This window comes from Bos taurus, chromosome 6 (assembly GCF_002263795.3).
Source record: "Bos taurus isolate L1 Dominette 01449 registration number 42190680 breed Hereford chromosome 6, ARS-UCD2.0, whole genome shotgun sequence".
Lineage (NCBI taxonomy): Eukaryota > Metazoa > Chordata > Mammalia > Artiodactyla > Bovidae > Bos > Bos taurus.
Genome location: NC_037333.1, coordinates 80,949,873 through 80,976,372, shown reverse-complemented (window position 1 = coordinate 80,976,372; position 26,500 = coordinate 80,949,873). Strand labels below are relative to the sequence as shown.

Genomic DNA, 26,500 nt, shown 5'->3' with positions numbered 1-26,500 from the left:
ATATCTTGGCTACTGTAAACAATGCTGTGATAAACATTGAGTGCATATATCTGTTTGAATTAGTGTTTTTGTTCTCTTCAGGTAAATACTCAGAACTGAAATTGCTGGATTATGTGGTAGTTCTACTTTTAAGTTGTTTGAGGGACCTTCATCATATTTGTAATGCCTGCTGTACTGATTTGCATTGCCACTAAGTCTGCACATGTGTTCCCTTTTCTACATATTCTCATCAACACCTGCTATTTCTTGTCTTTTTGATGGCAGCCATTCTGACAATATGAGAGGAAATCTCACTGTGGTTTTGATTTGCATTTCCCTGATTAGTGATGTTGAACATCTTTTCATGTGCCTACTAGTCGCGTAGCCAAAACAATCTTGAGAAAGAAAAACCTGGAGGTAAAAATACTCCCTGATTTTAAACTGTACTACAAAGCTATAGTAATCAAACACATAAATCAGTGTAACAGAATAGAGAGCCCAGAAGTAAACCCATGCTCATATGTTCAATTAATCAACAACAAAGGAAGCAAAAATTTACAATGGGGAAAAGACAGTCTCTTCAGTAAATGATGTTGGGAAAATTGAAAAGCTACATGTAAAAGAATGAAACTAAACCACTTGTCACACAACATGCAAAAATAAGCTGAAAATGGATTAAAGTCTTAAAAGGTAGGAATTGAAACCATATAACTCCTAGAAGAAACTATGGGTGGTATGCTCTTTGACACTGATCTAAGCTATCTTTTCTTGGATGTATCTCTTCAGGCAATGGCAACAAAAGAAAAAATAAACAATGGGAATACATCGAGTTTAAAATAACACTTGGATTCTGTTTTTACAGATTAAGGGACATATTTATACTATTGAAGACATTTTTTAAGTCCCTGCCAAATTATAGAAAACAATGTTATAGTATTAGTAATGAACTAAGAAAAAGCTGTTTGTCTTAAATTGTACTCAATATTTCTTTATTTTTCTCTAGGTTAGATACTTAAGAACCTTTATATGAGGCTTGGGAATTAATGAGTAAAAATTATTATATACAGATATGTATATGTTGTTGTTGTTAGTCACTCAGTCATGCCCAACTGAGTGACTAACACTTTATTGCATACTTTAAAAATTAACTTTACTAAATACCTTATTATATATAAAAGCAGCAGATGATATATATTTAGACTCATATATCTGGCTTTAAATTCTGATTCCATTACTTATGAAGTCTTAGTACTTAAAACACAGATGCACTACATATACTTATGTACATATTTATGCATGCATGTGTGCTCAGTTGTGTCCGACTCTGCAACCCTGTGGACTGTAGCCTGCCAGGCTCCTCTGACCATGGGATGTCCAGGCAAGAATACATGAGCGTGTTGCCATTTCCTACTCCAGGGGATCTTCCTGATCAGGAATCTACATCTCCTGTGCATTACAAGTGGATTCTTTACCTCTGAACCACCAGGGAAGCCACTTCTGCTATGCATTATAAATATACTTATCATATATAAGTTCATGAATTTATTTAGTATTTTTACCTACTTTTTCATAAAATAAGACACAATTTGTTCCAGTCAGGTATAATAGCACTTGTAGAAAGTAATAAGTAATGGACTAATGACAAATGAATAAAGGAAAATGATGATGAATTTAATTGAAATGGATACTCAACCCAGCAACCTATGGATAGTTAAGATGATTCTCAACAAGGGTAAATGAAATATTCTGACTTTCGCTTCCACTAATTAACTAGAGCTATTCACTATAAAAAGGTGCAAATAAACTTTGCTTCCAGTAATTTTGAATGATTTTATTGGATCACAAATTGCTCTGGCCTGTTTTGCTTCTTTATCTCTGATAATTTTCTGAATTTACAAACATCATGTTTTAATAGTCTACTCTGTATAACTATGTCTTTGAAAAGTGCATTAAAATTATATTTATCACAATACTTAGTAATTTTCACCTACCCCAAGTTCTCTTTGTATTCACAAGCATAGGTCTTGCTTATTTCATTTTTGTGCATAGATAGAAACTTGTAATGTCATGAAGACTCTTTTCAAGTTTACTACCTTATAGCTTTTAAATAAAAGTTCACATATAAGTAAAATAGCATTTATCAGTTTTACCCATATACTTGAAAAACAAAGATTCCATTATGTTTTTAATTATGTTATTACATCTTCATTACTTACAGAAATATCTTGTAACAGTTTACTGTTTCATTGACTTCTTGCTTGATTAATTTTTATTTATTGGGCATGTGCTTGTTCTTTTTGTAGTTACAGAAGATACAAAGATAAATGAGTCCACTCACTGTACTCAACAGTTACATAGTTTCAGTTCAGTTCAGTTCAGTCATGCAGTCATGTCTGACTCTTTGTGACCCTGTGGATTGCAGCTTGACAGGCCTCCCTGTCCATCACCAACTCTCAGAGTCTACTCAAACTCATGTCCATTCAGCCGGTGATGCCAACCTACCATCTCATCCTCTGTCATCTCCTGCTCCTCTTGCCCCCAATCCCTCCCAGCAACAGAGTCTTTTCTAATGAGTCAACTCTTCGCATGAGGTGGCCAGAGTACTGGAGTTTCAGCTTTAGCATCATTCCCTCCAAAGAAATCCCAGGGCTGATTTCCTTCAGAATGGACTGGTTGGATCTCGTCTCACATTCATACAAAGTTTTGATGAGACAGACTTTATTGGCAAAGTAATGTCTCTGCTTTTTAATATGCTGTCTAGGATGGTCATTACTTTTCTTCTAAGGAGCAAGCATGTTTTAATTTCATGGCTGCAGTCACCATCTGCAGTGATTTTGGAGCCCCCCCCCAAATAAAGTCTGACACTGTTTCCATTGTTTCCCTATGTATTTGCCATGAAGTGATGGGAACAGATGCCGTGATTTTAATTTTCTGAATGTTGAGTTTTAAGCCAACATTTTCACTCTCTTCTTTCACTTTCATCAAGAGGCTCTTTAATTATTCTTCACTTTCTGCCATAAGGGTTGGTATCATCTGCATAACTGAGGTTATTGACATTTTTCCCAGCAATCTTGATTCCGCCTTGTGCTTCATTCAGCCCAGCATTTTTCATGGTGTTTTCTGTATAAAAGTTAAATAAGCATGGTGACGTACTCCTTTTCCTATTTGGAACCAGTCTGTTGTTCCATGTCCAGTTCTAACTGGTGCTTCCTGACCTGCATACAGATTTCTCAAGAGGCAGTTCAGGTGGTCTGGTATTCCCATCTCTTTCAGATTTTCCACAGTTTTTTTGTAATCTACAGTCAATGGCTTTGGCATATTCAATAAAGCAGAAATAGATGTTTTTCTGGAACTCTCTTCCTTTTTCGATGATCCAGCGGATGTTGGCAATTTGATCTCTGGTTCCTCTGCCTTTTCTAAATCCAGCTTGAACATCTGGAAGTTCATGGCTCACATACTGTTGAAGCCTGGCTTGGAGGATTTTGAGCATTACTTTACTAGCATGTGAAATGAGTTCAATTGTGCCGTAGTTTGAACATTCTTTGGCATTGCCTTTCTTTGGAATGGGATTGGGTTGAAAATTGACCTCTTCCAGTCCTGTGGCCACTGCTGAGTTTCCCAAATTTACTGGCATGTTGAGTGCAATACTTTCACAGCATCATCTTTTAGGATTTGGAATAGCTCAACTGGAATTCCATCACCTCCACTAGCTTTGTTCATAGTGATGCTTTCTAAGGCCCACTTGACTTCACATTCCAGGATGTCTGGCTCTAGGTTGAATGATCACACTATCATGGTTGTCTGGGTCATGAAAATCTTTTTTGTGTAGTTCTTCTGTGTATTCTTGCCACCTCTTCTTAATATCTTCTGCTTCTGTTAGGTCCATACCATTTCTGTCCTTTATTGTGCCCATCTTTGCATGAAATGTTCCCTTGGTATCTCTAATTTTCTTGAAGAGATCTCTAGTCTTTCCCATTCTGTTGTTTTCCTCTATTTCTTTGCATTGATCACTGAGGACAGGTTTTTTAACTTATTTTATTTTATTTTTCAGGAAGGCTTTCTTATCTCTCCTTGCTATTCTTTGGAACTCTGCATTCAAATGGGTATATCTTTCCTTTTCTCCTTTGCCTTTTGCTTCTCATTCTTTTTTTTTTTTTATTTTATTTTTAAACTTTACAATATTGTATTAGTTCTGCCAAATATCGAAATGAATCCGCCACAGGTATACATGTATTCCCCATCCTGAACCCTCCTCCCTCCTCCCTCCCCATACCATCCCTCTGGGTCGTCCCAGTGCACCAGTCCCAAGCATCCAGTATCATGCATCAAACCTGGACTGGCAACTCGTTTCATACATGATATTATACATGTTTCAATGCCATTCTCCCAAATCTTCCTACGCTCTCCCTCTCCCACAGAGTCCATAAGACTGTTCTATACATCTGTGTCTCTTTTGCTGTCTCGTACACAGGGTTATTGTTGCCATCTTTCTAAATTCCATATATATGCGTTAGTATACTGTATTGGTGTTTTTCTTTCTGGCTTACTTCACTCTGTATAAAACAAGACCCCTACATATGTTGTCTACAAGAGACCCACCCTAAAACAGGGGACACATACAGACTGAAAGTGAAGGGCTGGAAAAAGATTTTCCATGCAAATAGGGACCAAAAGAAAGCAGGAGTAGCAATACTCATATCAGATAAAATAGACTTTAAAACAAAGGCTGTGAAAAGAGACAAAGATGGTCATTACATAATGACCAAAGGATCAATCCAAGAAGAAGATATAACAATTATAAATATATATGCACCCAACATGGGAGCACCACAATATGTAAGACAAATGCTAACAAGTATGAAAGGAGAAATTAACAATAACACAATAATAGTGGGAGACATTAATACCCCACTCACACCTATGGATAGATCAACTAAACTGAAAATTAACAAGGAAACACAAACTTTAAATGATACAATAGACCAGTTAGACCTAATTGATATCTATAGGACATTTCATCCCAAAACAATGAATTTCACTTTTTTCTCAAGTGCACATGGAACCTTCTCCAGGATCTATCAAATCCTGGGCCATAAATCTAGCCTTGGTAAATTAAAAAAAAGTAGAAATCATTCCTTTTGCTTCTCTTCACAGATATTTGTAAGCCCTCCTCAGACAACCATTTTGCTTTTTTGCATTTCTTTTTCTTGGGGATGGTCTTGATCACTGCCTCCTGTAGAATGTCACGAACCTCCAACTGTAGTTCTTCAGGCACTTTGTCTATCAGATCTAATCCCTTGAATTTATTTCTCACTTCTACTGTACAATCATAAGGAATTTTATTTAGGTCATACCTGAATGGTCTAGTGGTTTTCCCTATTTTCTTCAGTTTAGGTCTTAATTTGACACAGTCAGCTCATGGTCTTGTTTTTCCTGACTGTATAGAGCTTCTCCATCTTTGGCTGCAAAGAATATAATCAATCTGGTTTCGGTATTAACCAGGTGATGTCCATGTATAGAGTCTTCTCTTGTGTTGTTGGAAGAGGGTGTTTGCTATGGCCAGTGTGTTCTCTTGGCAAAACTCTATTAGCCTTCACCCTGCTTCATTCTGTACTCCAAGTCCAGATTTGCCTGTTACTCCATGTATTTCTTGACTTCCTGCTTTTGCATTCTAGTCCCCTGTAATGAAAAGGAAATCTATTTCAGGTGTTAGTTCTAGAAGGTCTTGTAGGTCTTTGTAGAACTGTTCAACTTCAGCTTCTTCAGCATTACTGATTGGGACATAGACTTGGATTACTGTGACATTGAATGGTTTGCCTTGAAAATAAACAGAGATCATTCTGTCCTTTCTGAGATTGTATAGTTATATAGTTTGGAGGCAGATAAATAAATTCTCAGAGGAATGGTCTAACTTTCTATGTCTATTGTAACTATTTTCAATTTTATGATCACTCACCTAACATGTGGGGCTGTTGAATGCAACAGCCACGTCACTAGTCTCTGACATATTAGTTTTTCAGTAATTAGGAAAAGAGAACAGGAAGAGGTGGGTTTAAAAATTTCTCCGTATGGTCACTCAAAAAAAAAAAAAAAAAAAATGACCTCACATGCAGCTTCAGTATTAGCTGAGATTTCTCACCACTTGGAGAATATGTGATTGGAGTCACTATAATTTGTCCCATGGTAAGAGCTGAAGAATTGAGTATCTGATAATGTTACTAACTTGGAACAGAATATCTTGATTTGGATTTTGTCTGGACTTTAAAAGGCTGAGTAGCTTTAATCATTAATCTTATATTTACTCAATGCCTGTCATGTTGCTGCTACCAATTATGCCATTAAAAGATACTGTAATTGTGATGTATATGAGGCCAGCTGATAAGCACTACTCAAGTCTCTCTGGTTATTTTGTAGCCATAAAGTTTAATATCTTATTTCTACAGGCACAACTTCAGATTTTATTAATAAAAGAATCTTGTCAAATGGCCCCAGAGAGAATATATTTAAGAAAGAAGATGTGATGGCCTTGAACTTTAATGTTATAACAAATCTAATCTGGTTCTTTAAATAGTCAATAGGTAAATAGCTTACTATCATGATCTTTGTTGAAATAAATAATCCCTATTTTTATATGACTATTAATAAATACAATTGAGACCAATAGGAAGTAGAAAGAAAAAAATAGTTTTTTTATATTTATGATGTGTTTATATTACTTTTCAAGTGCTAGATACGATTTGTTTATATTATAAAAACCTTGAAGTAATTAGGAATTGAATTAAAGTTACCACTTAATCATTTTATATCTATCTGTGTCTTATTCTGTGCTTAACAAGACTTTACATAATGTGGATTTATAAGAAATTAATTTTCCTCTTATAAAAAAGACATGAATTATGAGACTTTTTTATTGACCTAATAACTTTTTATCTACTTATAAAACTAATGGCCATATCCTATACTTGAGGTGTAATATTGATAAATGATATTGAAAATTATACATGGGACTATATTCCCTTGGATATAATGTATATTAAGAATATGGTGTTGATTAAAGTTTTCCAGCTGTGCCATGTCACTTGCTATATATAACCCCACTTTATTTTGAAAGGATACTGTAAAAATTATTTAAATTCTGTTTCTCATTAAGTGGATACTGTGGTTAAGATTAAATAGCCATTGATAATAATACCATTTTGTGTACTAAAAATTCTATTATAAGGTAATAAGAAGTAATAAATGGAAAACAGATTCTGTAAGAGTTTATTTGGTGTGGGATTAATTCATAAAGAGGCATGTGTCATTTTACACATTGTTACATTTAATATTTGTTTTGTAATCTGCATGATTGTTTCAGAAAAATGTTGACTATAAATGCCAGTGATATAGTTCTTTATTTTTATTGTTGCCATTTTCTTTTCTAGTTAGCATCATTGAGCATATGACTTCAGAACGGTATTTGAAGCATATGGTTAATACTATTAAGTCAGATCACATCAAAATTACTTCTTTGCAATTAAGTTGCTTTTATTTCCCACTGAAAACAATTAATTTTCAGTATCTTATAATTTTCAAGTCTTTTAAAAAGAGCAAACTATACCTAATGGGACATTTCACGTCATAGGTACTTTTTATTAAAAAGGGTATTGTTTCCCTAGAACTCCTGACATTTAAAGCTAGGTTTTTTTGGAATGGTCCTTTCTAAAATTCACTGAGATCATATATCAAAATATATATGCAGGCTTTTAAGATGGAGTGATTGTAGGTTTTGTTTGAATGAGCGGATTGAAATTTTATTTTGAGCAAGAAACCTCAACCTTTTCTTTGGAAGAGACCATGTATACCAGGTGTGGTGAGAATACACTAGTTATTTCTCTTGGTCTGGTGGTATCAGATGACAAGTAAATATAGCACTAAATATATATGAAGTACAGAATAAATGTATACATATACATTAATATAATTTATATAATACATAGAATATGAAATATGTGATATAATACTCAATGGCCATGTATATACTTTTAAAATATCTGCCCACTTTTCCATTTTGACAATTTCAGACTGTCAATACAATACAAAGACAAAAATATCAAGTCTGTAACTAGGATTGTAGTAATTAATTTTTATATTTATTTCAGTCTGTATAAACAGCAAGGAAGTAATTATCCATATAGAGTATTTATCAAAGCCACTAAATATGAATTATGTAAAAATAGATTATGAAAATAGATTTTTATCTATAATATAGATTGAAATATTCCCCAAAATTATTACTTTTGGAATGGTTTATTACCCTTTTCTAACTAATTCACATTTTGATAGATGTTTTAGAGGGTCATTGGGCACATATACCTTTCATTTCAAACACACACATGTACATATTCTTTAATGTGTTTGTTGTGTGTGTGCTAAGTGGCTTCAGTCATGTTTGACTCTTTGAGACTAAAGAAATCCTATGTAACATAATATGCCAGGCTCCTCTGTCCATGGGATACTCCAGGCAAGAATACTAGAGTGGGTTGCCATGCCCTCTTCCAGGGAATCATCCCAACCTAAGGGATGGAGCCATATCTCTTAGTATCCTGCATTGGCAGGTGGGTTCTTTACCACTAGTGCCACCTAGGAAGCCCTTATTGGTGTATAACTGATATATAATAAACTTCACATAAAGTGTACAATTTGATAAGATTTTGCATATCACATACTTGGGAAACGTTAGTGCAAATAAGACAAGTGCTTATATCCATTTCTCCCAACACGTTTACTCATGTCTCTTATTAATCCAACCAAAAAAAAAAAAAAATATTGTTAATGTCATTTGTGTAAAACTCTAAAAAATGCAAACAAATCTATTGTAATCGAATGAGTAATTGTTTATTCACCTCTTTATTTATCAATATTTGCATGTTCATAGTATCATCCAGAAATTGTTCGAAAAACTAGCAGACAGTACTGAAAAAGAGCACAAGAATTTTCAGATTTTATAGAGATTATAGTCTGGTTGGACTAAAACAGATTACATATGAATGTACAAACACATCAATTTACAAAGTATTAATAGACTGTTTCTTTTTATATTTTCCCAACCTATTAAGAAACAGTACACAAATGAAAAAAGGCAAATATTGTATAAGACATCAAGATAGCAAGGTAATAAGAGTGAGCAAAGGTTTAAGAAGGCAACAGTTCACAAAACAACACTGATCCAGCTTCTAGCCTAAGGTTTCCAAGTTTATATAATTTTGTTACAAGAACTGATTCCAGTATGGTTTCCTTTAATACGTCCCAAAATTACTGAAAAAATGGTTCAGTTAAATTGTTCATTGAAAACAGAATCCTTGGCCCCAGTCTTATCTCCTGAGTCAGAATTTCTTGGAGTGAAGACTAATAATCTTTGTTTTTAAGAAAATCTTTCCCAGACTCATCTGGATAAAAAGAATCACCTAAATATGATGAACTGTGTGTGGAAGAGAGGAGTGGTAGGTTTCAGCCAGCAGATATTAACTTTGATATCCATTGGCCAGAATTTGCCAATGGAATTAATTGTAAGATGCATGTTTTTTAAAGCTTGTGTGTAAATGAACACATGACTTGTGTGGAGGGACTTTTGGAGGCAAGTAAAAGAAGCTCCATCTGAAGAACTTTTAACATTTTTGTGGACTATCACAGACTGAAAATATATCTATCAGTTCAGTTCAGTCACTCAGTCGTGTCCGACTCTTTGTAATCCTATGGACTGCAGCATGCCAGGCTTCCCTGTCCATCACCAACTCCCGGAGCTTGCTCAAACTCGTGTCCATCGAGTTGGAGATGCCATCCAACCATCTCGTCCTCTGTCATCCCCTTCTCCTCATGCCTTAAATCTTTCCCAGCATCAGGGGTTTTTCCAGTACATATCCATATTATCTTATTTATCTTTCTCAATGCTTTAAGATAAAATTTTATGTGAATAGGTCAAATGCATAGAGATGTATTATTTTAAAAAAAAAGGAATACAAGTAACCAATACTTGGGACTTTCCAGGTGGCTCAGCAGGAGATTCAGGAGATACCCAGGAGCCTTGGGTTGGGAAAATCCCCTGGAGGAGGACATGGCAGCCCACTCCAGTATTCTTGCCTGGATAATCCCAAGGGCAGAGGAGCTTGGCGGGCTACAGTCCACAGGGTCCCACAGAGTCGAATACGACTGAATCCACTTAGCAGGCATACACACACTGTACCTGATACCGTTATACAGAATCAGATTGCAGCCTGGTAAAAAGTCTGTATCAGTGTTCCAATTTTAAAGATAGAATAAACATTCATAGTTCTTAGGTTACTTAAACAAGGTCACTCAGCTATGAAATGGCTGATTGCCAAGGAATTTGAAGCCAATTCTGCTTGATTTCAAAGCTGTCTATACCATGGCACCCTTTCCTATCTGAGAACACTAAACTAGGTTCTGTATTTGAAAAGTTAGGATGACATGCTCTTTTGCATAACAGATAGCAGACTTTTGTTTTATCATTGCTTGTGCCACTGAGATGTTAAAGATTTCTACATTTATGTAAGTATCAGTAAGTCAAACACACAGATTGGCAATTCTTTAATCATTAGAAATACATACTGAAAATAAAGTAAATTGGTGGTGGATGGTGGGAGCCACTGTTGAAGTTGGAGATTACAGATAAGTTAAAGAGGCTAGAATAACCTGTGTGATAGCTGATTAGTTAGTGGCATCACTGTATATTCATGTTTAGCACGCGCTCTCTCTCTCTCTCTCTCTCTATATATATATATATACACATATATCTTTTTATATATATGTATATACACAAATAACAATAGCTACATTTAGAAATGTTCATAGATATACACAGGTTAACATACATGCATTTCTTTCCTGGCTTTGTCATCTGAGAGGGCCAAGAAACAAAACCCCAGTAGCAAGGAGCACACTTATAATCCAGACCTTGGTGTCCAGTAGAATTCTCCAATGTAGGAAACCAGTGTTCCTAGGAGAAATGATTTATTCTAGGATTGAGGACAGTAAATGAAATAAGATGAGCCTGAAGCATCTGGTCTTGCAGTGCCAAGAGGTACGAAAGTGATGAAGAATACAGACAGAAAACCCATAATGATAGAGGTATGTCAAAAAGACATAGAATCTGCTAACTGAAAGAGTAATCAGTGACCAAAACTTTAACAATTTGAATAAAAAATAAAGTATTAGATTATAAGTAAAGTATAAAAAAAAAAAACCCATGTGTCTGTACTCCACAAGAATATAAATAAATGATGAAGCAAACACATAGGGTTGAATAGATAATAATTTGGGCAGGTACTCCACCCTCAAGGAGACAAACCATTGATCCACCTTCCTTAACTGTGGGCTGCACATAGTCACTTTCTTCCACGTGTATGGAAAACTGGGAAAAGAATAACTTTACTGTGAAGAAATCTAATGCTACCTCTGTCAGGTGATCAAAGTTAACCTAATATAGATGAGTTATGCCTGTACCCTTGACACGATGTGGAAAAAGCACTTTACCTCTGTACCTTCCTCCAAAAATAACTTATATCTCAGATCTAATCATGAGAAAAACATCATGTTAATCCCAGCTGAGAGATACTTCACAAAATACCTGACCGATGTGCCTCAGCAATGTCGAAGTCATCAGATCAAGCAGTTTGAGAAACTATTATAGCCCAGAGGAGCCTGAGGAAACGTGATGACTAAATGTAATATGGTGTGCTGAGTGGGATCCTGGGAAAGAAAAAGAATAATAAGTATACCTAAGGAAATTGGAATAAAATATGAACTTTAATAATAATATATCAATATTGGTTAATCAATTGTGGTAGATTTACTATACTGTTGTAAGTTGTTTCTTTTTTAAAAATGTTTATGGGTTATGGCTAATTTACAATGTAGTGTTTCTGTTATACAGCAGAGTGAATCAGTTATACATATGCATACATCCACTGTTTTTTAGGATGTTTCTAAAACATCCTAAAATGAAAATAGAAGACATTAGGTGTGGGATACATGGAATCTCTCTATCCTACCTTAATAATCTTTCTATAAATATAAAATCATTCTTTATTTAAGTTTTTTAAATTCAATTAGGTGAATTAGGGAAATGTTACTGTCTAAAGGATAAACATCTTGCTTATTATACTGATATTCAAAGTTCACTTCCAATATGTAAGCTAGAATACTAAGAAGCAATTTGGAATGTTTCCACATATCCGTAAGGTGAAACTTAGAAGCTATGCAAATTGTTTTGTTCTAGTCAACTTTATTTCTCTGGTATTTTTGTTCTTCTTACACTGTGCTGTGCTGTGCTTAGTCACTCAGTTGTGAACGACTCTTTGCGACCCCATGGACTGTAGCCTGCCAAGCTCCTCTCTCCATGGGCATTCTCCAGGCAAGAATACAAGAGGGTTGCCATCCCCTCTTCCAGGGGATCTTCCCAACCCAGGTATCGAACCCAGGTCTCCTGCATTACAGGCAGATTGTTTACTGTCTGAGACACCAGGGAAGCCCTAGTATGGTAATATTTATGATTTAACATCATCCAGCAATGGCACTCCACTCCAGTACTCTTGCCTGGAAAATCCCATGGATGGCGGAGCTGGTAGGCTGCAGTCTGTGGGGTTGCTAAGAGTCGGACACGACTGAGCGACTTCACTTTCACTTTTCAGTTTCAAGCATTGGAGAAGGAAATGGCAACCCACTCCAGTGTTCTTGCCTGGAGAATCCCAGGGACAGAGGGGCCCAGTAGGAGGCCGTCTGTGGGGTTGCACAGAGTCGGACACGACTGAAGCAACTTAGCAGCAGCAGCAGGAAGTTTTACAGGTAATGCTCTGTGCCATCATTCCCAGTTTGTTCCAGGCTTACTTAATAAAAGGTCGAGTGGATAAAGAATGAACAACAGGTAAGGGAGATAAATGAAATAAACATGTCCTGATGCTGACAAATCTTGTTACAGTTATTTTAATATACATATTATCTCTAAAATACTTCACAATACGGTGAGAGTGCTGCCATTTACAATTTGCACATCATCATTATGTCCCAGGAGCTGTCACTGTCCCCACTTTGATCAGCTTTACCCAAATGAGGAAGAGGTCATCTCTTCACTGAGCAGGTTATTCTTGAATGACTCTGAGCTGAGAAGTGGTCTCCTCTTCTTCCATTCTGAACCATGATTTAAAGGGCACTCGTTAGCCTCTGAGACAACCAAGTATGGAAAACAATGTTTATTAAATCAAACAGTCTTTGAAATCCATATGGTTTATGCTTAATTTCTATGGATGTAAGTAAATAACAAAGAATTTCATTTAGGGATGATTATGTCTATGTTGATATTTATTTGATAGCTTCACTTTGAAATGGTTATTTATTTTATTGAAGAATGGATTATTTTAAATAAAATTCAATTTCCCAAATAATAGGATCCTAGTATATGCATGTAAAATGAGATAAACTTGGTTTTGAATGATACTTGATGATGTATGTATTTCTCATTCATTCATGCATGTATCCATTCAACAAATATTTCTGAAATATCTATATGCCAATTAATTTTCTGGCACTGGCAATATAGCAGTGAACTATATCAAATTAATCCCTGCCTTCATGGAGCATACATATTAAATGCAGTTTTGAATAGAGTGTTGGCAACACCATCAGTTAATTAAGTGAAAACTAAAACCTATCTATAAAAACCTCATCAATCGAAATAAGAATGTCTGCAATGTGGTGAAATGAGTGAAGAACTTCAAAGACAGTCTTTAGATCTTTATTAAAGTATAATGCAACACATATATAGTGGTAATGGGACAGTGAGTGTAGTTTATGTGATTCATAAAGATACACACTATCAAACAAAGTATATTAAAAAAAAATTCTGTTATCTTCCTGAATTCTCTCTTCCTGTTTCTACATCAGTAAATTTGCTGCTTTGCTGCAAACACTATGATGAACTAGGGGGCCTATAGTTTGCTCTTCCTTCTTTCCCTGTATTCTGGATAATTTGTCCATAGTACCGAAGATGGCATGACTTTTCCCTCATGAGGGAATCAATAGGGACTTTGAACTTATTCCAGAATGTGACTGTGAGACCCACCAGTCAAGTAAAGGATTTACATGAAAGTTTGCCAACAAAGGTCCATCTAGTCAAGGCTATGGTTTTTCCAGTGGTTATGTATGGATGTGAGAGTTGGACTGTGAAGAAAGCTGAGTGCCGAAGAATTGATGCTTTTGAACTGTGGTGTTGGAGAAGACTCTTGAGAGTCCCTTGGACTGCAAGGAGGTCCAGCCAGGCCATTCTGAAGGAGATCAGCCCTGGGATTTCTTTGGAAGGAATGATGCTAAAGCTGAAACTCCAGTACTTTGGCCACCTCATGCAAAGAGTTGACTCATTGGAAAAGACTCTGATGCTGGGAGGGATTGGGGGCAGGAGGAAAAGGGGACGACAGAGGATGAGATGGCTGGATGGCATCACCAACTCGATGGACAAGAGTTTGGGTGAACTCCGGGAGTTGGTATGGACAGGGAGGCCTGGCGTGCTGCGATTCTTGGGGTTGCAAAGAATCGGACACAACTGAGCGACTGAACTGAACCGAAATAAAATTCAATTTCAAAAGTACTTTTAAACAATTTTGGATTTGTACACACACTTTGTGTTCTGTAGTGTGTATATGTGCTCAGTAGCTCAGTCCTATCTGATTCTTTCTGACCCCATGGACTGTAGCCCACCAGGCTCCTCTGTACATGGAATTTTCCAGGCAACAATACTAGAAGTGGATTGCCATTTCCTACTCTAGGTGATCTTCCCAACCCAGGGATTGAACCCATGTCTTTTGTGTCTTCTGCATTGGCAAGAGGATTCTTTACTACTCGTGCCACTTGAAAAGTCCAGGCAAGATACTGGAGTGGGTTGTCATTTCCTTCTCCAGGGGATCTTCCAGACCCAGGATCAAACTCAGGTGTCCTGCATTTTGGGCAGATTCTTTACCATCTGAGCCAGCAGGGAATGCCCAAAATGAAAGTTGCTCAGTTGTCTCTGACTCTTTGTGAACCCCTGGACTATAGCCCACCAGATCTTCTGTCCATGGAGTCATCCAGGGTAGCCATTTCCTTCTCCAGGGGGATCTTCCCAACTCAGATCTCCTGTGCTGGAGACAAGATTCTTTACTGTCCAAGCCACCAGAGTCCAGAAAATTTGTGGAGCTGAACAGAGGGAGGGGATATATATAAACCTAAGACCGATTCTTATTAATGTTTGACAGAAAAACAACAAAATTCTGTAAAACGATTAGCCTCAATTAAAAATATTTTTTTAAAAAAGAATAGAAGATAAAGCTGAAACTATACATTCTCTGAATCTGAACACCACAAAGCCCTATGATTAAAAGAATAAAATTACACATTATAGGATCAAAGTCAATATAACCTATGGGTTTATAAGACACTAGACAGTTACCAGACTTTGCTCTTACAGATAGTTGTTTCTCTTTTAATTTTATTGAAAGACATGTCACTTTTAATAGATAAGTTTGCTGATAAAATACATAATAAAAAATAAAAGGTTCCTCTGTATTTGATTTTTTACCACCACTCATTTACTCCATACATATGTATTGGACCGTCCTCTGTCCAGGTGCTGTTCTAGAGCTAGGATTCAGCAACAAATGAGAATAACAATATCACTGCCCTCATAAAAATTATACTCTACTTGAGAGGATTGAAAAAAACAAGTAGGAATAAGGAAGAATTCATATAGAAATAAGATGTGAATATCAGATGGTAGAAGTGCAAGTAATAGAAGAAAAATTGTGAAGATCAGAGAATGTGGCAAGATAAGGGGGGCTAAGGGAGAGAGCAAACAGGAAAGGTCTCAGTGAGAAATCCAGAAGAGGGAGCGAGCTCTGGAGTCAGAGTGAGGAGCACCTCTGAGTAAGGATGCAGATGGAAAATCCTTAGGCAGGAGTGTGTCAGAAGTGCCTGGGGAAGCCAGCCTAGAGAAGGAAATTGCAACCCACTCCAGTATTCTTGCCTGGAGAATTCCATGGAAAGAGGAGCTTGTTGGGCTACAGTCCATAGGGTTGGACACAACCAAGCAGCTAACACTATGTAGGAGTGTGTCAGAAGTGCCTGGGGCAACCAGCCTGGGTTGGAGCTACTGAAGAAGTAGCAAGAGGTGGTGAGGTCAAAGAAAATGCAGAGAGCCAGGCGGTACTGATGCTTATGTGTATTTCCACATTTGGGTTTTACTCTGCAGTGAGACACAGAGGTGCAGAGGAATGATGTGATCTCACTTCTGTTTTTAAATGATGACCTCTTCCCATCCCCTTTTTACACTAGCATGGAGCCCCGCAAAATAGTTCTAAACTTTGTTCTTGCTGTCTGTTGCTCAAAATGATGCCTCTGATTTGATTACACTTTCCGAGGAGTGGAAAAGATAATTAAACATGACAAATTACAGTCCATTATTTTGACTGAATACTACTGGAAATTAAAATAGAAATTCTATGCATCCATATGTATATGTATATAACATATAGGGCTTCCCTGGTAGCTCAGCAGTGAATAATCTGTCTGCCATTGCAGGAGACAGAGGAGACCAGAGTCTGCTGCCTGAGTGGAGAAGATCCCTTTGAGAAGGAAATGGCGACCCACTGCAGTATTCTTGTTTGGGAAATCCCATGGTCAGAGGGGCCTGATGGGCTGTAGTCCATGGGGTCACAAAGAATTGGACACAACTTAGAGACTAAAACAACAACAACAATATAACATGTATATTGTTATTTCTTTTTGTTAGCTGCTCAGTCGTGTTTGACTCTTTGTGACCCCATGGACTGTATATAGCCCACCAGGCTCCTCTGTCCATGGAATTCTCCAGGCAAGAATACTGGAGTGGGTTGCCATTTCCTTCTTCAGGGGATCGTCCCAACCCAGGAATCAAACCTGAGTCCTCCTGCATTGCATGCAGATTCTTTACCATCTGAGACACAAGGGAAGCCCAACGTATATCTATCTATCTATCTATCTATCTATCTATCTATAAATTTTAATCTCAGTAGATATATAATATTGTTCACATAAGGCTATACACTACCACAGGGCTATCACATAGTGGTTATACACTACTCACTTTAGCTGACATCTTTTCCATCTTATTACATATACATTATAAATATATAAAATGTGTATATTATGTATTCTTTATCTGTCTCTGCACTTACATACACTCATGATGTGTGTATGTGCATATAGATATATATATGGGCCTCCCAGGTGGCACTAGTGGTAAAGAACCTGCATGCCCATGATAATCTTTTGCTTTGTCTTCTATAAAATCTGAAAGCTACAAAAATAAAGGTTATCTACATCAAGAAAATTATGTCAGCACTTCTTTATGGTGTCAAACCCAGAGTCTATACAAATCTCATCAGATTGATAAAAAATGGATGCCAAGTCAAATATTGAAATGTGTGGGAGTTCAAAATACTCAGAAAGTAGCATTTTTTTTCTATTTTTATCAGATAAATAGTCATTTAATAGACACTGACAAATAATGATGAACATCATAAGCAATTGTGATTTCTAATGAAATATTTGGGGAAAATGGATATGAAGGGAATGCTTCTTTTATTTACTATTGTTTTATATATACTACACATATTTAAGCATAGTTTTAAGAAAGACCTCCACTATATTTAATATATGAAATCTCAGTGACTATAGGACTCATATGATTTCAAAAATAAGAAATTATAAAAGTCTTAATGTTATAAAAATTTGGTAATAGGGATAACCATGTATGTGTTAGTGTTATGGAATATGTTGAGTCCATGAATCTTAGAATAGACATAAGATCATTAAGAACATCTTTATTCTATAAAAAGAAGATATTTTATGTATCTAAACTTTATAGAGAAAATTTGGACTTAAGCTTCTGTGTGACTATAATTTTATTATAGAAATTTCTCTCTCAGTTGATTTATATTTTAAAAACACTTCTAAATCTATAAAAACTTGTATATAAACAATAACTGTTTCCAGGTAAAATGCAAAGTTAAGTGCTTGGTATATTTATTATATTACATTCAAGTGTGCCAATATACATGATAGACAGGTGTAATTTTAAGGCTCTGTTAATCATGCTACTCTCCATTTTTCAGCCCCCTCTCCAGTCACCAATGTGAAAAAGGGGAAGATTGCCAAGAACAGCATCTCCTTGTCTTGGCAAGAGCCAGATCGTCCCAATGGAATCATCCTGGAGTATGAAATCAAATATTTTGAAAAGGTGGGACTAACGGAATAAAAAATGTCCTTTCTTCCTTTTTCATTTTAATTTTAGCAACTGCAGCTATCCAATTTGTAGAGAAGCATTTTACAATTTTAGGTGTAAATCCGTGACAGTTGATTTGCAGTCATGATTATGAAGGCCAGACATGTATAGGGAGTGCTTTCTGTGTGTTCTGTTGCTGCCAAATAGTTCACGCTGCCGGAATACTGCAATGTAATCTAGCATCAGCTTCACTAGGCTTCACAGCATTGAAAGATAAAGTCACAGAACGTTTTCAAAGTGTCCCAAATGATGAAGCTGTTAACCTTCAGTAGTGACTGCAGTGTTCTATAGGGAAAAACACATTCTCATGGCCAGTATCTCTGCATAATACCTATTCTATTTGGAAGTATCAGCAAGTAGTGTGTATATATACCTTATAATTTTAGAAAACCTATGACAAAAGTCTAACACTGTCACATAAAATTTATTTTAAAGTTTAAGGGCATAAAATTGGAAGTGTATGCTTCACATTCCCTATAGTTTCTTGATTTCCTTCCTCTTCCCTGAGTTGTTCTTTTGCCATAATAGTTGTTGAAATCTAAAGGCAATAATCATTCCTCTTTCTCTTTTGTGAATCCACAACCAAGTAAACTATTGATAAAGGAATAAACAGGTAGAAACTAAAGATGCACTTAAGTTTCTAAAGCTGAGATAGTGTATTTGGCTTAGATATATTATGCTAGATTAGATTTTCTAACCTCCACTCCCATCTTACAGTAAGTTCCCTACATATGAACCTTTAAATTGCAATCATTCAAAGATGTGAATGTGCCCTTGTATGCCAGCTGTTATACTGTACTACTGTACTTTTCAAAGTATACTACTGTAAGATCAAAAATGTTTTATTTTTGTGTTTTTTTTCATGTATTATTCGTATGAAAGGTATTATAAACTCATTATGGTATAATACCATGTAGTTGATTTGTGTTAGTTGGGTACCTAAGCTAAATTTGTGTGTTAGTCACTCAGTCACGTCTGACTTTGCAACCCCATGGACTGTAGCCTGCCAGGCTCCTCTGTCATTGGAATTCTCTAGGCAAGAATACTGGAGTAGGTTGCTATTTCCCTCTCCATGGGATCTTCCGTGCTCAGGGATCAAACCCAGGTCTCCTGCATTGCAGCAGATTCTTTACCGTGTGAGCCACTGGGGGAGCCCTAGGCTAAATTTATTTGACTTAAAAACAAATAGGACTTACAAACGGGCTGTCAAAATGGAACTTATTTGTATGTAGGAGACGTACTGTATTGTGATTTTTGTACAGACTAGATCTGAATGACATGCACTATTTAGAACAGTTTGAGTTCTAATAGAACAAGGATAAAAATAGATGAGTATTCAAACCAGACTCTAAGAGGTGGGTTGGAGACCCTGGCCCATAAGTATATGTCCTATCGAAGTAGGAGTAGAAAAGATTGCTGATATAATGCTGAGAAGCAGATCCCAAAAGGGAAGGGAAGCCACACTTATCCAACTGCTTCTCATAAACTCCCAGAGACATCGCTCCTCTCTTAGGGAAGAGTGAAGAGGGTGGAAGTTTAAAGACTCATTTTGCAATACCTAAGAAATTGTCCAAGCTAGGACGCTAGAATTAAGAAGGAGAATAAGCATTTTCCTTATACTAATGCAAAAGTATCACGAGAAATACTGATCTCCTATTAATGAAAGTTACTTAAAATTGGAATTCCACATATATGATAGATAAACATTATAAGTAAATGCATTGAAACACATTGAAGTAATTCATAGCATTTTTTGCTTCTTTCATCATGGATTCATTTTTTTGGATTATCTTTTTTTCTGTGTAAAGATACAACAGAGAATGAAACATAGTTTATGTGAGGTACGTGGGGCTATCTACATCTTTTTTCTAGGTTTTGAATGTCTCTACAATGTTCATGTATTGATTTTATAAATAGATAAATAACTCAATTATTATTTTTGAAATCATTGTCTAAGAATGACTTATTGATAGCATTAAATGCAACTAAGTGGATTATTAGGGACCATAAATGAAGATATTGATAAAATATTTCAGAAAAAAATATTATCAAATAACATTATTCACCAAGAATGTTCTAGGAAAATACTTTGATACAAAGCTATGTTGTAATAAGGTGTGTAGTGTTTACTAAAAAAAAAAATAGAGTAAATCAAGTAAAATGTTGCTGCTGCTGCTGCTGCTGTTGCTAAGTCGCTTCAGTTGTGTCCTACTCTGTGCGACCCCATAGACGGCAGCCCACCAGGCTCCGCTGTCCCTGGGATTCTCCAGGCAAGAACACTGGAGGGGGTTGCCATTTCCTTCTCCAATGCATGAAAGTGAAAAGTGAAAGTGAAGTCGCTCAGTCGGGTCCAACTCTTAGTGACCCCATGGACTGCAGCCCACCAGGCTCCTCCATCCATGGGATTTTCCAGGCAAGAGTACTAGAGTGGGTTGCCATTGCCTTCTCCAGGTAAAATGTTACAACACTACTATACATATACTTCAGTGATTCCTGTTTCTCTGGGAGTCATGGTTCAAACTGAATTGCTGATGCTAGAAGTCTACAAACACATGCTGTATTCAAAAATAATTTGTTAAATTTAGTTTTACATTTCCTTTTTCAAATTTTTGTAAACTTTATTACTGCATACTAATTCAAAGCTAGGCAAATATATGAATTTATGAATTCTTTTGTAAACATTTTAAGTTTCCAGATTTTTATTGTAATTAAAGTTGATTTTTAAAATAAGTTTGGAGAAGAAAATGGCAACCCGCTCCAGTATTCTTACCTGGAGAATCCCATGGACAGAGGAGCCTGGTGGGCTACAGTCCACAGGGTCGCAAAGAGTCGGACACGACTGAGCGACTTCACTTTCACTTTAAAATAAGTTGAGATTCATACTGGCACTTTAGAATAGCTATACACCAAAAAAACCTATATAATTGAATAGTGGTTTCCCTGATAGCTCAGCTGGTAAAGAATCTGCCTGCAATGCAGGAGACCCTGGTTTGATTCCTGGATCAGGAAGATCCTCTGGAGAAGGGATAGGCTACCCACTCCAATATTCTTGGGCTTCCCTGGTAGCTCAGTTGGTAAAGAATCTGCCCACAATGCAGGAGACCTGGGTTTGATCCCTGGGTTGGGAAAATCCCCTAGGGGAGGGAATGGCTACACATTCCAGTATTCTGGCTTGGAGAATTCCATGGATTGTTATAGTCCATGGGGTTGCATATAGTCCATATACCTGAATATACATATCTTAGATGTAATAAATTTTTTCAGCAGGAACATTAAACATTTGACTATTATTTATTTTCCTGCCTGGTTTTTCTTTACCTGAAACAACTATTCATAGCTGAACCTATGAGTTTAGTGGGGGTTTTTTGGTTTATTTTTTTGGTCTTTAAGGAAATGATCCCTATTTTTTCCCATTATGGGCGACCTTTGATTGTTTTAACACTTGCTTCTCAGCATATGCATGAGTCTCATATACATGATATTCCTTCAGTTCAGTTCAGTTCAGTTCAGTCACTCAGGCATGTCCAACTCTTTGCGACCCCATGAATTTCAGCACGCCAGGCCTCCCTGTCCATCACCAACTCTTGGAGTTCATCCAAATTCATGTCCATCGAGTCAGTGATGCCATCCAGCCATCTCATCCTCTGTCATCCCCTTCTCCTCCTGCCCCCAATCCATCCCAGCATCAGAGTCTTTTCCAGTGAGTCAACTCTTCGTATGAAGTGGCCAAAGTATTGGAGTTTCAGCTTTAGCATCAGTCTTTCCAAAGAACACCCAGGACTGATCTCCTTTAGAATGGACTGGTTGGATCTCCTTGCAGTCCAAGGGACTCTCAAGAGTCTTCTCCAACACCACAATTCAAAAGCATCAATTCTTCAGCACTCAGCTTTCTTCACAGTTCAACTCTCGCATCCATACATGACCACTGGAAAAACCATAGCCTTGTGCTTTTGAATATGCTATCTAGGTTGGTCATAACTTTCCTTCCAAGGAGTAAGTGTCTTTTAATTTCATGGCTGCAATCACCATCTGCAGTGATTTTGGAGCCCCCCAAAATAAAGTCTGATGCTGTTTCCACTGTTTCGCCATCTATTTCCCATGAAGTGATGGGACCAGATGCCGTGAAGTTTTCTGAATGTTGAGCTTTAAGAGAAAGGATTATCTTTTTTTGTTTGTTTGTTTCATTTAAGCTGCTGTTTTTGTTAAAACAAAGAATTATTCAACAAGTGGTAGGGCAGAGCCTTGTCTGTTAATATTTATTCTAATTAATCATATCCATGTTGTGGAAATACTTTTGTTATAGTCCATTTTATGTAATATTCGTTTCAGTAAGATTTGGCTTTATGCTTAATATTTTATATTTAATGCTGTGTTAATATATTCTATTACCTGCACAACTCAAAGTAAGAAAAAATGATTTGGGGAAAAAGATTTATATTCACATATTCAATAAATGAATAAAATTGCCTACCTACATGCTTTAAAAGCAGCAAAAACCCTTATGTATTATTTTGGGGAAGTTATCATTATCTTTTGGTCAGTTTTTACAGAGAAGATATTAATTCCCAGACTTTTTCCAAGTAAAATTTTTGAGCATACCAATAAAATACACAAATAGTTGTGTTTTTTTTTTTTTTAACACTGTCAAAAGGCCAAAAAAAAAAAAAAAGGATAATGAGCTTTGATACCATGTATTAAGGTGGGGGTCCTGATAGGTTGCCAGGGCTTATTTTGAATCTTCAGAATGATACCACCATTTTATTGGATGGCTCTTGGCCAGACACAGGTGGCAGAGCTTTCCAGGGCTCACACACTTGCCAGCTGGCATTTCTGTCTGTGATTGCCCTGCTCTAATAGAGGTCATTGGGCCTTTCTGTTCCTGCATGGTGATGGGCCCATTGCCACCTCTTAATTAAAGACAGAGGCAAAGGGAAGCTGCCCTTTGGCAGAGTGTTTGCCAGCTGGCTCTTTCTGCGAAGGCTGTCCCCTTGCTGCCTGTGAACAATGTTTGCTAAGCAGCTGGGGAACGTAGCTCATTTGCTCAGCTGGGACATAAAGACAGCAAAAGCCACTGCCCCAACCAAGGACTTGACAACACTTGGTCGCGGGTGTTGAACATGTGTACATAGTTTGTGACATGGTGGAAATTCTGAGTATGATTTAAAGGTGTGGAACAGAAGCAAATTTTAGAAGATACTTAAATGATTTTAAATGTATATTTATGGCTTTTGATCCCTTAGTATAAGCTTCACTAAGTCCCCTTGATAACCTACTCAGCTAACTCAGAGAGACATTGTACAGTTAGATCTGTGATGAGGAAACACTGAGACATGCATAATGTTAATAGATAATCAGATGGAATGTTGTATAATTGTGTTCAAGTGATTGCAGATTATACTTTATTTCAAGAAATAGCATTCCAGTTTCCCTGTTTTTTTTTTCTTTTTTGATGAAATTATCAATTTCTATTTTTTTTAATACCTAGAAGTTACAATCATATAAGATTTTTATTTTTTTTTCTTTTGAGTAGAAGAATTTGCCATCATGTTATAGGAGCAAGTCACAGCTGTAATGCCCAGAAGATTGTGCTAGGTGTTGTGTATATTATCTCTATCTCTGTGTCCTCACAAGCTCTTAATAAATAATTTCATCCTATTCTAAAGAAGAAAAAAACTTAGGTTGTGTTGCATATTCACATTTACACACATACTGTAGTTAATAATGGCTAGAATTCTAAACCTGATATTCCTATGCTTTTTTCATTAAAAATAACGTCTTATTTTACATATAAATGTTTATGCTCAATGTAAAAATCCTAATTATATCAAATATTAGAGAATCTTTAGTTTTGTCTAGATTTTTTTTCACCAACTCAAATTCCCTTCAAACAAATTACAAATAATAGTGAATATATATTTTATCATTTCTTACTGAAAATTTCTGATTCAATCACAGCCAAGTTGTAAGGTATATTACTGAGAAAGTCTTTCCCACTCAGTCGCAAACTTGAGTATACCCAGAACATCAGTAACTACAATAGTTTATAGAAGCTATTTACCCCTTTTTAAAGGAACATATCAAGAAATTGTATACATTTTTACTTCTCTACCTCTAGTGCATAGAAGAGGTACTAGAGTAGACAAGAGGAGATTTTAAATATTTGTGAGAGAAAATGGCTAACATTACTAGGTAAAGTTTATAAAATTTAATTATCTACTTTAAATTCTTAGCAAAATTGTAAAAAAAAAATTCCTAGACACTTTAAAGACTAGGCATTTAAATTAATATGTTCATTAAAAAATAAAGATAAATTGTTTATGTAGAGTAAATCAGAAAAACTCATTTGGATTAGAATTTAAACCATATTTACCTGTAAAGAAATTTGGATACACTTAACGCTAAGAAAATTTTATATGTTTGAATGTATTAAATGAAGAATGGTGAACTACTTTAAAATAAACATATTTATACATTGTATATTTTATTTTTGGTAGCATAGAACTTGGTTAGAAGTTGACTTTGATGTGTCAAATTAGGAAAAAAATTATTATTACATTAAAACTTGTCTTACATGTTTTCACATGCATTATCTGTTTCATCCTTACATCTCTGTTGAAGATATCCAAGTACCAGTTTCTACCCCAATTTTACAGATAAGGAAATTGAGGATAAAAATAAAAATGGGTTTGCTGTACTTTAACACCTGATTTCAGTGTCCACATTAAAGATACAGCATAGCATGCTGTAAACTTCAAGAGACAATGAGTGTGGTTTGCATTTGTTTTGTGTGTTCGTATGGCAACCCACTCCAGTACTCTTGCCTGGAAAATCCCATGGATGGAGGAGCATGGTAGGCTTCAGTCCATGGGGTCTCGAAGAGTTGAACATGACTGAGTGACTTCACTTTCACTTTTCATTTTCATGCATTGGAGGAGGAAATGGCAACCCACTCCAGTGTTCTTGCCTGGAGAATCCCAGGGATGGTGGAGCCTGAGGGGCTGCCGTCTATGGGGTCGCAGAGTTGGACATGACTGAAGCGACTTAGCAGCAGCAGCAGCAGCAGCAGCATTATCAACATCAAATAATAACCATATTCATGTCATCATCCAAATTACAAGTTTGGAGTAGGGAATTCCCAAACTCTCTATTGAGTTTGGCATATTCTTCTCAAGAGTACTTTAGAAGTAAATATTGATATATATTCATGTTTTCGATTGTTTTCTCATTTGGAAAAAATAAATCCTTTACATGTTGGTCCCCTTAGGTCATTTTTAAAAAATACATTTTTCTGCTTCTAAAGACAAAATTCACTGAAATATTTAGAAAACAATGATCTATAGTCATTAACCAGTTATTGTAAGTAAAGATAAATTCTTAAAAAGGAATAAAAATGTTCTAACTATAACCTATCTTTAATTCATCCTATAATATCAATCATAAATGTAATACATTTCCTTAAGGAAAAAACAAGTTTAGCCAAGAATCACACATAAAAATATAAAGGAAGAGAAAGTTCAAAACAGGAATTGTGTTTTAAATCTTTATAGATCTAAAATTTTTTCTTCAGCATAGTAAACTTCAGAGATAAGGTGTTGGAGAAGACTCTTGAGAGTCCCTTGGAGTACAAGGAGATCCAACCAGTCCATTCTGAAGGAGATCAGCCCTGGGATTTCTTTGGAAGGAATGATACTAAAGCTGAATGAAACACCAGTATTTTGGCCACCTCATGTGAAGAGTTGACTCATTGGAAAAGACTCTGATGCAGGGAGGGATTGGGGGCAGGAGGAGAAGGGGACGATAGAGGATGAGATGGCTGGATGGCATCACCAACTTGACGGACATGAGTTTAAGTGAACTCCAGGAGTTGGTGAGCGAGGCCTGGTGTGCTGTGATTCATGGGGTTGCAAAGAATCGGACACGACTTAGCGACTGAACTGACTGAACTGATAGATGGTTTGTCTAGAATTTTGTTACTAGTCAAATTAGGAATACTTTCTCTTTGTTTCACTTTCTAGAACTATCTTTCCAGTGATTTTTTTCCTTTCCTCTTCCATCTCTGTTCATTAGTAACCTGGCCCAAATGCATAAAAGTGAAAAACTAGAAAGTTTTTTAAAAGGAAAAAAAAAAACTTCACTTATTTGCATTTTTTCTTTAAAATTCAATTTCAGCATAGT

At 36.2% G+C, this 26,500-nt stretch overlaps 1 protein-coding gene across 11 annotated transcripts in view; it reads left to right on the top strand.

Annotated features, from left to right (window-relative positions):
• Positions 1 to 26,500, top strand: part of EPHA5 (EPH receptor A5) — a 408,104-nt gene that overhangs the window by 264,307 nt on the left and 117,297 nt on the right. For all 11 annotated transcript variants that reach the window (XM_005208053.5, XM_010806168.4, XM_059887773.1 and 8 more), the window contains one exon: positions 18,156 to 18,280. In XM_005208053.5, the coding sequence (XP_005208110.1) occupies positions 18,156 to 18,280 (125 nt within the window). The remainder of the gene's footprint in view (positions 1 to 18,155; positions 18,281 to 26,500) is intronic.